General features: G+C 43.8%; 1 protein-coding gene across 1 annotated transcript in view; it reads right to left on the reverse strand.

Moving 5' to 3' along the window:
• The window catches only part of ADAMTS5 (ADAM metallopeptidase with thrombospondin type 1 motif 5), a gene marked incomplete at its 3' end in the record, with an annotated part of 56610 nt that extends 40603 nt beyond the window's left edge, over positions 1–16007 (reverse strand). Inside the window, exon 1 of the mRNA XM_018555363.1 lies at positions 15018–16007. Within this exon, the coding sequence (XP_018410865.1) occupies positions 15018–16007 (990 nt within the window). The remainder of the gene's footprint in view (positions 1–15017) is intronic.
• Positions 16008–16216: the final 209 nt, after the last annotated feature.

A 16216-nucleotide genomic window follows, 5' to 3' on the forward strand; every position in this document is an offset into this window, starting at 1 on the left:
AGGATTCACTGGGCTCAAATTGTAAAAGAGTGGTTCAGGGAGCATGAGACATCATTTCCACACATGGATGGGCCCCCTCAGAGTCCAGATCTTAACCCCATTGACAATCTTGGGGGTGTGCATGAGAAGACTTTACGCAGTGATCTGACTCTCCCGTCATCACGAGATCTTGGTGAAAAATGAATGGAACTCTGGACGGAACTAAGTGTTGTGACATTGCGTAAGACTATTGAAATGATGCCATGGCCAATGCATGCTGTAATCAAACCTAAAGGTGGTCCAATTAAATATTACAGTGTGTGGCTTTTTTTTTGGCCAGGCAGTGTATGTGCACTGGGTTTCAAAACAAGAAGTCTGGGACCTGCGCTTCCATGGATTGCATGGTTAGGAGAGAATCAGAACACTGACAAAATGGGAATTAAACATCTTTTGGTGAATAAAATGCTGCTTTGGATATGCTGGATTAGAAAATAGTTTTTAGCTATAGGGTTTATGGGCACGAAAAAAAAAAAAGTGTATTCAATTTAGCGATCAGCAAGATAAAAAGAATATAATTCTTCTACATTTAGGTTACAGTGACATTAGACGGGCCAAACGTTCACAATTTTATTATCTTCTCTTTTTATTTGTATTAATCATATGTTAGGAGGACAGTATGTGACAGAATACTGGCGTGTGCAGGTCAAGATGGATCATACAGCTAAAGTGACCTCGCAAAATGTCATGGTAACGCACAGTGATGAATTGATAAGGGAATGTGTCATCACATCTGTTACAAGTTCTATTTAAAGCTCATCAATTGAGAAAACATGGGTAACTTAGAAGATCATCTACTGTGAGCAAGTCAAAAGGTGATTAATATACTTCAAGGGGTCTATATTAACTCTTTAAAGAGAAGCAGTCGCAACTGTACGAATCTGAATAGTCTGTCTTAAAGTAGAAACTCAACATAGATAATTTTTTATTTCCTGTTCCTTCCCTTCATCTAAGAAAAAAGTTCCCAAATCAGTGCTCGAATTTCCACACTCCTGTGCTGTCTTCTGAGTCTGTCTATGTTGTTCAATGCCGGCCCTCTTCCAGGATGAATGACAGCCAGTGATATTTATGTAGGGCCAGGCTGTCAATGACACGCCCCCTGGAGGTGCATCATTACCGAACCTGGGCTCACATGCCGTAAAGGACCGCCCACTGCTGATTCTAGTGAAGATGAAAAATGGAGATGTCCCAAGCTCATTCCAAGCTTCAATCAGAAACCCTATTGAAGTCAACAGGTTTCTACTGTGGATGCGTGTATATTGAGAAGCAGAGGCCAGGTAATCCCTGTCTATATTATTCTATTAAACATCATTTATGCAAAACAATGCATAATTTCTTCAGCCATCAACTTGCTGTATTATTGCTGTATTATTCCTTCTATTTTTTACTAAAATTCCTGCAAAGGTGTATGATCTGAGTGCAGACAGCTACTCTTCTATGCTGTGAGTGTGACAGCTGTCAACAATGGGATTTCCCCTCGCTTCCTCCCCTGGTGACATCTATCATCAGGACAGGAAAAGAGGGGAAATCTCATATTAACCCTTCCTCAACCATTCCAAAACCTCAGCTTGTTAGCGTTATATATCACAACCATGTTATGATCTTAAAGAATAACTCATTTGTTTTGCTCGTGCTTGTTTTCATCTAGATGTGCAAATAACAAAGTTATACTCACCCGGACCTTACAGCTAGCTGGCTGTTACTATGCTCCCTCCAGACTGTCTCTTCCTCAGCTCCAGTGATGTTATGTCCCGCAGTGTCCTCACGCCAAATACACATTGTAAGCATTGCTGGCCATACACTGCAATATTTTCTTTGATCAACCTGCGGGCTGAACAAAGTAAATATTAGATTCCTCTATCAACGAGCGTTAATCAAGGAACCTTCCACTGCTTTCATTGTATTATGACAGTGGCCGCCAGCCGCTGTCAGAATACCTGAACAGAGCGGACAGCTTATTGGCTGCCCACTCTGTTAAATCGAAAAATTTCAGACAGGCTCCTTCGATCAGCTGATCGAGGGAGGCCAGACAAAAGGGTGCAGACAGTGGCACCCACTGTGAAAATTCATCAAGAACCAGCCAAAATTTGCATAGTGTATGGCCAGTTTTAGACCGCTGGACCAGAAGGGGAGAAAGGCTGGAAGGACCAGTCTAACAACCAGTTGGCTCCGAGCATCCGGTGAGTATAACTTTGTTATTTTCGCACCTAGATGAAAACAAGCACTTAACCCTTGCAACCCAATGTTAAAACTGAATTCTATGGTCAAAGTTGAAATTTAAAAAACTACCCTTAAACTACAAGACTTAAGTGCTCTAGGGAAACATTAAAAAGCAGATCCTTGCTCTTGTAGGTTCCTCCTATCTGTGAGACTGGTCACCTGAAGCTGCATTTCTTCAGTCGCTATCTGATGTCATCATGTACAATGCAAGTCAAGCAGTCCTGCAATTTAAGTGAGGATGCCAAGTGCCCGTCCGCAACCCAGAGCGTCGGAGGGAAGAGGAGAGTGCCAGCTGCCAGGGAAGGAGTAATAAGGTAAGTAAATCTTTGTAATTCTTCTCTAGATAAAAACAAACACTGTTAGGGTAGTTTTTACATTTTCAGCAAAGTTCCCCTTTAAAAAAATGGTAATTGATTCACTCAAGTGTGACATAATTAGTAAAGCAACTTGGACTGGCGACTAATGCTTCACTTGATGTATAAGTACTATCAATTGCCACTTAATCAACACTGGCGTGCTAGCTCATTTCAACAGCTTCCACTTTAAGCCCAGATGTCAAAGCCACTTAAAGTGTATCTATAGCCAAAACATCTATTATGATTTTATCTATTCCGCCATTTCATTGCCATGCCTCTATGGCTTCAGGAGGGTTTGTTCAGCTGCGGAATTTCATTTCCCTCGGTTGACAGTTACTACAAGTCCCATGATTCCTTCATGCTTCTTCCTCTCCTAAACTGGGCCAAATTGGAGACGGAGCTAGGACAGGGCAGGCAGAGTAAGGGTACATTACAAAAATACTGCTAGTTCTCTTAACACTGGCATTGTGATGGAAGGCATCTAAGGCAGAGGAATTAAACAAGGCTGCTGAGGGGACCGATTCATGAAGGGATAACGAGTGGGGTAAAGTGCACGGTCCATAGGGCAGGAAATGAGCTTTGCTTAGAGAGAAAACAGTGACTTTGAGTGATTGCAAGGTGGGATGGGTAAGGAACATTGTTTTCAAGCAGCCCTGATGAGTAAGGTAGTTCATGCACAATGCAATATTAAAATGTAACTTTTGCCCAGAGTTCTTCTTTAAAGAAGCCCAGGAATATAACAAGAAAACTACCCTTGTAGTAGGGTTAAACCCCCCTCACTGCAAGGGTTAAGTGCTAGTTTTGACTAGGGGGCTCAAATAAAGCAGATACACTTGGTCCCGCCTGGCTGCTAGAGTGGTCTACACAGCTTTATTTAAACCCCCCCAGACAAATGGAACACTTAACTCTAGCACTGCAAGGGTAAGTCTTTTAAATTCTCTGAGTTCTTCTTCAAGAAGAGAAGAATGGAAGTGAACATTACTTCAAAAAATGCTAGTTGCCTGACTATTATGTTGACTGCCCAGTTTTAGTATTAAGCCACAAAAATCATGAAGATCAGGTAAGTCAGAGTAATGTGAAGCCTTTACCTTCATACGTACTTGGGGCCAGTGACTCTGGACGAGCATGACAGCCAGGGAAGCTAGCATTTACAGAAGGATAGATCAGCAACCGCAGCCTCCATGTTTCCCACTATGAAAATTAATGGGTCGGTTCTTGGCAACAACAAGGATGTATACAAAAGTCACTCCAGGTAACATTCACAAGTCCGGGAAAGTTCCATTTGTATGATGGCTCTACATTTTCATGTGTTCTGCTAACACATTCCTCCGGTGTATTTCACAGTTACCAACTGCTTGCGAGATGTATTTCTCTGACAGATGAAATACAAATATTATTTCTTTCGCACACAGACACAAAGCTTAATGCGGCCTCTTTGCTGGTAAACAGGGACGGAAAATTTACCTCACGCCTTTGCTCCACAGCGGATAAACATGCCATTACAGAGCGACATCTGGATGGTTCAAAACTTTAGCAAGGCAGCAGCGAGAGCCCATCAAAACACAGAGCCGGTAATTTGGCGTCCAGTTGCCTAGCAACCGTCTTTATGCATGCAAAACACATTTTCAAAAGTTGGACGGCTTTTGAGGGCTGCTGGTTTTTATTGAACCAAAAAAAAAAAGAATCTTCTGAGATCATTTTTTCGAAGGGATATGTAATCTCAGTTTCCATTTCAGATCATTTTAGTCTTTCAAGGTCTTCTAAATCATTGTTCATTAAGACAGGAGAACAGGAGGTTAAGCCAGGCAAGTCAGCAATAATACCATTTCCAAAAAGTTTACAATCCAACAGATGTCTCTTTAAGATTGTGATCGTGTTGATTTGTGGTTCCAATGCTTATTTAGTGGTGTCCTCATGGGGGTTATGGTACACTTGACAGTCTTACCATATGTTGGGAATTAGTTTATTGGACATGTCCATTGTATTGCTAAGCATCCAAAACAAGTATTTGTATTGTGTATATTACTCTCTAAATTTAAGAATCCTGTTTATTTGAGCTGGCCGTTTTTTCTTTCACTAGCCCTTCGGGAAAGTACTGGCCAAGTAAGGAATAAAAGAGACGTCCGAGGGATAGCTACTATAAACCTGCTCCTCAAGTATTGTCGTAAGGACAAAAAATGGTTTTCTAATCAGATTGAAACATCAGGGGAATAGGACATCTGCAGTCTCACCATGACCTATAAATAGCTTGGCCATTTAGCTTCAAGTCGTAAAATGTCACCTTAACAGGATGGATTGGCTTGTATACATGGCAGAAAGAATGCGCAAGTGCAGGGAGGCAGGAGGACCCACTAACAGAAATATTTCCAGTTTTGAAAGTGATGCCATGCCATCTGGATGAGCGATTTCCACAACGCATTCCAGGGACATTTTTTTGCAAACCTCTGATGTGGAAATTAATTTATAAACTTTGAGGTTGGCATGCAACTTCTAACATGAAAAGGAGAGGCCGGGTGCGCTCAATCCATTGGAAATTGACAGCGCTGTAAGGCTGCAAGGCCGCCCATGAACGGATTTGTCTGGGTCACTGGTGACCAATTAACCTTGGGATTAAATTTGAACTGCCGTACAAACTGCTCCCTAGTACAGTCGTTCGTGCACAAAGGGCACTTGTTACAGAGCAACTATGAAAGCGCTTACTATAATACTCTAGAGATTTTGAAGACGCAAGCTTTATACCCCTTGGTGCTGAAGGGAACAGATTGATTGGGGTTATTAGGTAACATTGCTGTACGCAGCTGATGGAAACCAGGGCTATAAAACCACGCCATGCCCTCTACACCAAGGTTCTGCAATGCTCACCTATGATTTACAGCGCTGGCTGTGTAGTTCCTTTCTGATTCTAGACTCTACCTTTCATGATACTGTTATATCCATCTGCCCAGATAAGTTAAAGTGATATTAAAGTCAAAAGGTTTTTTTTATCTATTTCAAATGAAGATGGCGTCACTTACAATGGATGCTGCTTCTTAATGTTTAAAAGCTTTAGTTTCCTGCAAAATCAACTGGACCCCTGAGCACTGGTCCTGATATCCTGCTTTAGGGTGGCTCCTTTCTCTTACAGGGTCCTACAGAGCCACCCTTGTGTGTGCTAGTAAGCTGTATGTGTCTCCACGTACACAGAGACAAGCAAGCAAGAAATGTCCTTCTTCTACTGGACAGGAAGTTTAGAGAAGCAGAGCTGAGAGAGTTGAAGCTGATCAGAATATTTTTTTGATCTGGATTAATTTTTTCAAGAGAGTATGAGAGTTTATTACTACTTTAACGGGCAATTGTAGCTGAAAATCTAATATTAGACTGGCTTGCCATCTGTGTGTTGCGTAAATGCGCAGTAAAACGTACATTTTACTGCAGGTTCCCACAACAGTCAGTGGTATCCGTGCATTGTGTTGACGTTAAGTTTGAATGGCACCTCAAATGGCACTCGGCAACCCCACCCCAATACACATGCTTTGCAGCGTATCACAACCCACATGGGAACCATCTATGCATGTTTTGGGTAGCCGGTGACCAGTCTTTTGTGCATTTTGATGCATTGCCAGCTGATTTAAAATGAATGGGTTGCTTTAAAGCTTAACTCAAGAAAAATAGCTACAAACACAGATTAAAAACATACAGTAGATGTCAGCTGCTTTACCTCTGTCACTGCTCACTCCTCCTATCAGCATGAATCCTTTCACTGCAGCAGAGCTGACTGGCTCCTTGGGCTGCTTCTCCCTCCTCCTCTCTGAGCTCTGTTCTACAATAGACTGCGCTACATATAATATCCCTAACAGGTAACTGTTGTGGAAATCACAACAAGCTACAAAGAGGAATGCTTTTTCGCTCCCCATTCACAGAAGTTAAATGACACACTGTTTGTTGTTTAAAAAAAATTCACGGAACCACAGATTCTAAGTAGCACTGATCTAATGTGAATTTGATGTATGTGTGTATATGGCAGGCATCTTAGACTTAGAGGTTGAACTTGCCCCTGTCTATTCTTGCAGACGCTGCACTCCAAGCACTTAGTATTGTCATTGCTCATGCACATCAGGAGGCGCTGCTTGTCGCTTGTGTACTTCTGACAATTCTGCACATCACAAGGATTGAGGATGTAGCTAGCTGTAGTAGCTCCATTAATCCGAATGGTCGAGCCGTATTCCACAGGATTGCTGAAATACGGCTCATCCATAAACTACAGGCTGCCTGCATAAATCTGCAGGAGGGGGCGGAGACAAGACCAGTCACCCTGCACAAGGAGAGAGAACAGTAATGACAGGTCTTTATTACAGCTCCAATTTCACACTGCATTACAGCACAGATTTGGAAGAAATACACAAACCACACCAATATATAAGTAAGAATACCTATGTTTCTTCTTTGATATACACTGAGTGGCCAGATTATTATGACCAGCAAATTAGCTATAATTAGCTATAATTTTGCGCTGAAGTTGCTAGAGGGCCAGACCATTATAAATAGGGAAGCAGGTTGTTTACCACGACAGTAGAAGTGATTTTTTTTCTGAAGATACGGGTAAACATCGCGATTTAACAGCCTTTGAACGTGGGATGATTGTTGGCGCTCGGAGCCATGGAGCGAGTATCAGCAAAACAGCAAAATTTGTTAAATGTTCAAGAGCAGCTGTTGTTAAAGTGTTTAAAGACTGGACTGTCAGCCGAAAATCTGGGTCTGAACGTGCGAATTGTGGCCGTCAGCGACTAGTCAATGTTAGGGCAGAACGGAGAGTGGCAAGACTGGTACAAGACAACAGAAGGGCAACAGTGCAGTGTGAGATCCCTCGCATCACCTTTCAACATCTCGTGGAGTCACGAGGCGGCCCAACGAAGTCATCTCGTGGCCCAAACGAAGTACTGATGGGGTGGTCATAATAATCTGGCCTCTCAGTGTAAACCTATCCTTGAGTTCAGTTTTAAGTATCCTGAGCTATTCACATTATAATGACCCCCTTAATTCATGGAAGCCATGCATACTCTGACAGCACCCCTGCTCTGTGACATAACACAGGCTCAACAAGTAATATTTTATGCAACCCCCCCAACCACCACAACATCCCCGCTATGGCCTGTTCAACAGATATAAGAGAAGTTGTGAGCTTTCCCTTTAAAATGGAATTTACACACAGTTTGATTTTTTGTCTTTATATAAAATGTGTAAATCTTCCTGCGTACAAGAAAAAATAAAAATGCGTTTCCACCCCAGCTTATGATAAGACTTTCTCTCTGAACTCTAATACCTCTCTGTGGGTAAAAATTCAAATTTATGTCTTACCCACGAACCACAGGAGCGACATTACCCACGCCTTTCCTCAAGGCTTTGGGCGCTCTCTCAAATAGAAAGCAGCCGTCCAAGATTCAAGTCAGCCAGCTGAAGAAATTCTCCAGGGTCCTGTTTAAACTTTCTGTAGCACAACTGACATTTGCAATCTCCTCCACCCAACCTGCGCAGCTCAGTTATAAACTGCTCAGCATGACCCTAGGCAAAAAAAAATAAAAAATACACTGGGCTGCCAAAAATAAGCAGAGAGCAATGCTACATAATGATCCCAGGATTTATCGGTTTATTCAGCCATTCGTTCCTTTACTGTTTTACTTTACATAGGGTAACAGGATGCAATTTAAAGGAGAACTCCGGAATTTAGACAAATAAACCCTGGCAGTGGGGCTACCCCTGCACTGCCTGTTGTGGTCAAGGGGCAAAAAATAAAGAAGATATACTCACTGCATCCTCGATCCCACATGATTGCTTTACTGATCCCCACAGCCTCTTCTCCCCCAGCCCCTGACGCTCTAAGGACCCATGACTTCATCACGTCTAATACAGGTCCATTACGCATGAGGACGCCGAGGGGCATTCCACCGCCGCAGCACAGGTTGTATATGAAACTTGTTTTAAGCTTCTTTGCCTAGTAAATAGCTGAAGCCTGAAACTCTAGCAAAAGCATTTTAAAAAAGCCAGAAAAAAAAAAAAACACTCAAAGATGCTTAGCTGAAGTATGAATGGGGCCTGAGTAGCAAGAAGGCCCCTGTCTAGCTCCCCTGGATTTAAAATCCCAGCAGGCCTCTGGAAAACAGGGGTTGCTGATACTTGTAGCTCTTCAGCGGCTAGACAGGAACAGGCTGCTGAACTGGAGGAATATTTTGCTATAGCTTCAGGTGTAAGTGTGCGATGTCATGGCTTAGGAATGCCTGAATCCCGGCCTAGATGAAAACATGTTTGGCACATTTGGAAAAACGTTCTCCTTACTCCAGCTCATATACTCTGCATAAAGCCGGGTAAAAAAAAAAAATAATGCTATATTTAAAAGGAAAGCTCCACTTTTTGTCCGTTTTTCATATTATAGGTAGGGTGGAGAGAATCTGCCGGGGCTTGGTTTGCACAGTTGGCATTGTAAACTCTATTGAAGTCTAGGGAGAAGGGGAAGGGGATCTTGCTATTTGATTTTACCTATTTGTAGGGGAAATAAACAAGATATTGCCATACATAAGCCACGGGAAGCCGAGCACTGCCATGGGGCACATGTACCAATGCCAAAAAATCCCTACGCAAGATTTTTATCTCTTCCTAACAGATCTAACTTATACTGACAATATGGCAGCTGTGAGCCCACCCTTGTAGCCGACATTCACACTTGTCACACTGTTGTCGCACACCCACATTGAAATGAATGGGCTGCCCTACTCCTCACACACGCCTAAGCTTATGCAGCTGTGAGTTTCACACGATTTTTTGGCTGCACGTTTTTGCGTGCACAAAGATGCGTGTCTTGCTTGTTGCTTTTTGGCTGCCATTAACAATAACGGTTCCTCAAGTGACAAAACACACTTTGTGCATGCTTTGTAAACTTGTGAACTGGGGCCTTATAGAAAGAGCGATGGGTTATCCATCCGTTCAGGTTATTGCCTCTCGTGACTTAGCTGACCTGGAAGGCAACACACTGCATTATAGCTTGTTCCCTATTCCTAGCCATGAACCTGTAAACTCTAAACAAGTTCCAAAGAGGTTCCCACCGCACTTCTTACTGGCATGTCCCTTTTAAAGTGGGTGCTGCAGTGATAATGGATGGCGCCACTTCAAATCCTAGTAAAGTATATCACCAGCACACCAAAGTAGTCATTTTATTGATGTACATACATCTCTTCATAAAACAATGTTTCAGGGCCACTCAGGGTCCCTTCATCAGGCATGACCTGAGTGGCCCCGAAAACGTTGCTTTATGACGGGATGTATGTACATCAATAAAATGACCACGTGTTGAAGATTTTACTTTGGTGTGCTGGTGATATACTTTACTACTTGAACCGGTGAACTCATCACAATTCACAGATCCTTAAAGTGGAAGTAAAGAAAAGAAAAACTCTGACCTGTAGGGTTTTTATGACCATGTGACCTTCTGTCATAAGTGCTCCCTTCCTGCCTGTCAGTGTTTGAGTGCATAGAGCCGAGCATGTGCAGCTCAGTAGACATGCTTGGCCGAAATGAAGTAACTCCCATGCATATGCATAGTAGTTACCTCATCACGGTCCAGCCGCTCACAGAGGATCGCCTGTAATGTAAGTCACCTGTAATGTGCTAACATGCTGTGCATTAGGGATTGCACCAATACTAGTATTGGTATCGGTGCCGATGCCGGGTATTTGGGTGAGTACTCGTCTAAATGCTCCGATGCCTAGCCCGATACTTCCGCTATCAGGAAACCGGGCAGCGCGTCATTACACGCTGCCCGGCTTCCTGATTGGAGCATGGAGCCGGCTTCCCGGCCAATCAGGAAGCCAGGCAGCATGCAATGACCTGCTGCCCGGCTTCCTGATTGGTCAGAAGCTGGCCAATCATGAAGCCGGGAGCCATGTAATGACGCGGCACCCAGCTTTCTGATTGGTCAGGAAGCCGGCTTCATGCTCCCTCGTCACCTCATGACGAGGGAGCATGGAGCCGGCTTCCTGGCCAATCAGGAAGCCGAGCGTCACGTCATTACACAGCGCCCGGCTTCCTGATTGGCCAGAAAGCTGACTCCATGCTTTCTCGTCACCTAGTAACAAGAAGCATGTGGATGTCTTCCCTGCTAATCAGGAAGCCGGGTGGCGAGTCTTTACATGCTGCCTGGCTTCCCAGCTAATCACGAAGCCAGGTGGCGAGTCATTACACGCCACCTGGCTTCCTCAATGGGACTTCCGGTACTCGGTATTCGGTAGCGGTGAGTATCGAAAAAAATATATTGGTACTCGTACTCGATACACAAATACCGGTATCGGTGCATACCTACTGTGCATACTAGCACATTATGGAAAACACCTCCTGGGGACCCAGTATTGCCCTGGCTATGTTGGTGGTTTACTACTGCTTTAATGACAGCATCCAAAATCATTTTAAGATACTGTCAATTTGCAAACATCACTCTGCCTAGTCTCATTTATCCTCTACTGTGGCACTGCAATATTTGAACCCAGGAGTCAAAATGCATTGTCACAGTAACTGTCAACTGTGCGCCTATTCGGTGACAGAAATACACCGCGTCTGTCATGCAAAAACTAAAAAGAAAAATGTCAGCTGACAATAAGCAGTTTTTGCAGATGGGAGAGCTAAAAAAGCATAGAAAACGTACAGCAAAAGAAAAGTCCAAACGTGCAAACAATGTTATTGATGACATTTCCGATGTGTTCCCTACAGGAAGGTGGGATAACGCTTTAACATTCGGAGATTTGGCATTCTTCCATGTCACTTCAGCAGGTCAGATCGCTTTCAGTGACATAACAGGAGGGAGAATAACAAGCTGAAAACTGACACTTATTTCTTTGAGGGATAGGTGGATAATCAAGATAATATGGCAGGAATCCTCACATGCTCAGCGAAAAGGTACGCGGTCGCCCCAGGCACTCGATGTGGAAGGAATGTTCTTGTTTATCCCAATTACTCATGGTGTCAGAGAATATCTCCGCAGTGTAAGAGCTGGGTGTACCTCGCTCTGATTGTATTTTCAAAATAAAATAAATGACTATGTTTAGGAAAACTGAGCTGGGAAAGCTGCGTGCTTCCAGACGAGGAAAAACAAGGCTGAAAAAAACACCTGCTGGGCAGAAGTGAAAGATGGACTGACTCCAGAGGAGCGCCTGTGCAACGGCATTCCAAGATGCACGCTCAGAGCCAGAGTTCTCATGCCGTCAGTGCTTGGCGTGTCTGATTTCCATTTACAAGTTATTACAGACCGGTGCAATGATCGATGTTGTCAGATACTGTTCATACTACTGCTGCTAGCAATATTACTGATAGTACTTCTGATCTATTGTGTATTATAGCTACTGCTACCGGTATTATTTCTACCATTACTGGCAATACTACTAGTGCAATTATAACTACTAGTGTTACTCTGGTCATTATTACTAATGCTAGTACAGCTATTATCAATATTACTCTACTACAAATGATGCCACTCTCATAGGCATTACTCTTACTGCCCATGTGACTGGTACCTCTCCCTACTGTCGCTACTACTACCACCAATGTTTGTGGTGCCCATTTTATTACAGCTCCTGCAGCTACTACTACCACCAATGTTTGTGGTGCCCATTTTATTACAGCTCCTGCAGCTACTACTACCACCAATGTTTGTGGTGCCCATTTTATTACAGCTCCTGCAGCTACTACTACCACCAATGTGTGTGGTGCCTCTGTTATTACAACTACTACAGCTACTACTACCACCAATGTTTGTGGTGCCTCTGTTATTACAATTACTGCAGCTACTACTACCACCAATGTTACTGGTACATCTACTGTTAAAACTACTGCAGCTACTACTACTACTGCTGCTAATGTTTGCAGTACCTCTACTATTGCAACTAATACAGCTATTACTACAAGCAATGCTATTGGTACTTCTACTATTACAGCTTCTGCAGCTATTACTACCACCAATGTTACTGGTACTTCTATTCAAATTACTGCGGCTGCTACCACCAATGTACCTGGCTCCTTTACTGAAAAAACTACTGCAGCTACTACTACCACCAACGTTTGCAGTACTTTTACTATTACAACTACTGCAGCTACTACTACCACTAATGTTACTAGTACCTCTGCTGATACAACTACAGACTCTACTAATACCATCGGTATTACTGGTACCTAAACTATTATAACTACTGCAGCTACTACTACCACCAATGTTACTATACTATTAAAACCACTGATTCTGCTACTACCAATATTGTTGATATTACTACTGTAGCTTTACTACTACTGGCTACTACAGCCATTGGTAATTGTATTGCTGTTGTTACTACTACTGCTCCTCACTACAGCTACTGTTACAATAGCAAGTATTACAACCATTTCCTATTATGGTGTTACCATAAGTATTACTAATAGTACTACTAATACTACTGCTGCTATTACTGGTACTCATAGCTGGCATTTGCTATAGGTGGTTACATAAAGCTCCATCCCGTAGGCATTCCCACCTCTTTATACTGTAGGCACAGGGTCTTTCAAGTAAGCCCTTTAGGCACCTGTGTTACTACCATTACTAGTACTACTTTGCCTACATGTGGTCTTGTTCTGATATCACCATTAGTGTTACAATTGTTAGTGCTAGTGCTCCTAGTACTACCATCATCACTTGTACCACAAATATTACTGCTGCTAAGAATGTTACCACTGGTAGTTTGTTACCATCTATATTACTAGTTCTGCTACTGTAGCTACCGCCATCATTACTACTGCTGCTAAGCCTGTTGCTAGGATTGCTACTGTTATTGCTACTAACTACTACTACTATAAAGAGGGATATTTGAAACTAATACTGCTTCTCCTGATGCTGCCCTATTATCATTACTGCTATCCCTAATGTTGTCTGCTGCTACTTCCTTAAGCTGCCCATACACCTTGCGATCATCGGACAAAACTTTTTGTCCGATGATCGAACAGTCGTACGATTTTCTTGTGGAGGCCCCATCCTGCCCTGATCATCGCAAGGTTCAATCAGCGGTGATTAAAAAAAAAACACCTGGATGAATTGCGGTAATCGGCCGCACATATTTTCATTTGTGCATGAGCAGTGTAAATCGTACAAATTTTGGCGTATGGAGATGCCACCAACCTTGCGAAAATCGTACGATTGACCGAAGTTTTCTAACCTGCTGGATAGTCAAACATTGTACGACTGTACAGTATTTGCAGTTGTACACTGCCCATCAACCTTACGAATATCAGACGAAAACGCGATCGCATACGAAAATCGTCCGATCATCGTAAGGTGTATGGGCAACTTTACATCCAGCTTCTGACAAACTGCCAGGAACTTTCTCACTGTTTAGCTTGGTAATGTCTCACTCAAATCAATCAGCTACATTCTTTTAAAATATCCAACAACCCATTGATTTGTAAGTCACAGGAAACCTGGTTTGTCCTGCCAAGGCTATCCTAAAATATCAGGAGGGCACGTGGAGGAGTAGAGGTCCTATCAAATCCTTGAACTGGAGAAAACTTGAGCTGTCGCCAAGGCAATAAATCAGATCCCTCTTTTTGTTCACAGGATGGACACAGGTTACTACATGCAACAACTCCACTCATTCTCAGATTTTTCTGCCTAATTTGCACTGATCAGAACGTAGTTACTAAGGACATTCTGCCAATGAGGTGACAGATCTATGCTAACTACTCCCCATCCTGCTAGGGTTGACCTTGGCACTGTGCCATATTTAGTACGCTACATTGTAAACTAATTTTATCAAGAATATAAAAAAAGCCAAGATGATGTGAACACCTGGCAAGATTTGAATGTCGCACTCCATTATAACAGTAGCATTTTATAGTGCAGCTGATGAGTGTCAAATATCACAGACATTTCCAGGGTCAAGCAAATCTACCAGCGGCCATCCTTTTTCAGTTTGTTCTGGAGATGAAGGCCAAACAACAGATTGGGCTAACCACATTTGCATTTTTAGAAGACATAATAAAGCAGCTTAACAGTAACAGAGGATAAAGCCAAACTTCAGCCCAAACTATTTGTTTTGTAATTATGAGCACGGTGGATAAGGTTTTGAACCTCTAGCAGGTTTTTATATCTGTGTGTGCCCCCCACTCTGGGGATGCTCCCTCACCAGGACAAAGACAGCCATAAAACTTTAAAGAACCTTTTAAAAACTGTTGTTTGGCTCTATGAATAGGCAGCTTTAAAAAAAAAAAAAGCAGCAATAAGCACTTTACAAACGTTGCAACCCTTCCCCACTCTGTCAAAAATTCGGAAAACAATATTGATTGGAGTTGGGCTTTAAGAAGGATAGTGAAATGTCAAAATAAAGTTGCCCCCCCCCCCCCCCCCCCACCCTATGCCCCATGCCTTACCTCTCTGGTGAAGAGGATGGCCGCATCGTAGTGCTGGTCATGCTCATCGTCCAGCTGGTTGTGCTGGTGCTGCCACTTGCAGAAGTTCTTCAAGGAGGAGGCAGCGTTCTTGCTGACCTCGGGTCCCTTGTCCTTGTCGGTGATCATCACCACCTTCACCACTGCCAAGCGGATGTGGTTCTCAATGCTTGGGTGGCTGTAGAGCCGGGAAGCGATGGATGCCAAGGTCAGCAGATAGTGGTGGAGGTCCTTCCCGTACTTCTTGGACATGGACTCATCGGCGACCAGAAGGAGCTCCACGTACCTGGACTTGGAGATGGACCTCCTCCGTCTGTTCCTCACCAGCGCCACATCAGAGGTCTGGTTGGCTCCAGTTGGGCTCCACCACCTGTGCTTCCTGAAAATGCCATTGCCTCCGTGCCTGTGGGCATGCTTGCCGTGGGTTTCGCAGCTGGCCCTGCTGGGTACCATCTCGAAGCTGAAGCGATCCTTGATGAAGACGTGCAGCACTCTCTCGGAGGCATCGCTGTACACCTGCCCCACGCCAGCCTGTCCCTTGATCAAGGGCTTGATGGTGTAATGGGCATGCTTGACCGCAAAGAAGCCGTCCAGTCCTCCGCACAGGTTGAAGACAGCCAGGGACTGGGGACTGTTGTCCACACTCCCCCTGTAGAAGCAATGCTTGTGGAAGCGATGCTGAGGATGCATGCGTCCCAGGTACCTGGTGCTGAAGTGAGGGGACAGCAGCAGATCGTCCCTCTCCAAGTCCAAGATGAACTTCTTGCCGTCGGCATAGAGGATGTAGCCCAACTTGCCCCCAGCAGCATAGATCTGGTCAATGTTCTGCACGATGCCGCTCCTCCTCTGATGCTCCTGGTGATGCTTAGGAGAAGCAGGTGGATCCCCCAAGCCGGAGTCTGCGGTCCTATTGGAAAAAGCAGCAGCAAAGTGCAACTCAGCAACCAGCAAGACCAGCAGGATCAGCACCATTGTCCCCCCCCTCCCTCTTTCCTTCCTTTAGCAAGGGGGAAAAAAAACTAGGCTGGGATGAATCACTAAAATGCCAACAGAAGCTCAGACCGGTTTAAAGTTTCTTTGCGCAGCAGCTAAGGTGACTTGCTTCCTTCTCCAGCGCAGAGATCCATTGACTGAACGGAGACAGATGACAGGAGGGATCAGCAGCAACACAGTTGTGGCTT

This window comes from Nanorana parkeri, unplaced genomic scaffold, assembly GCF_000935625.1.
Source record: "Nanorana parkeri isolate BGI_ZX_2015 unplaced genomic scaffold, ASM93562v1 scaffold194, whole genome shotgun sequence".
Lineage (NCBI taxonomy): Eukaryota > Metazoa > Chordata > Amphibia > Anura > Dicroglossidae > Nanorana > Nanorana parkeri.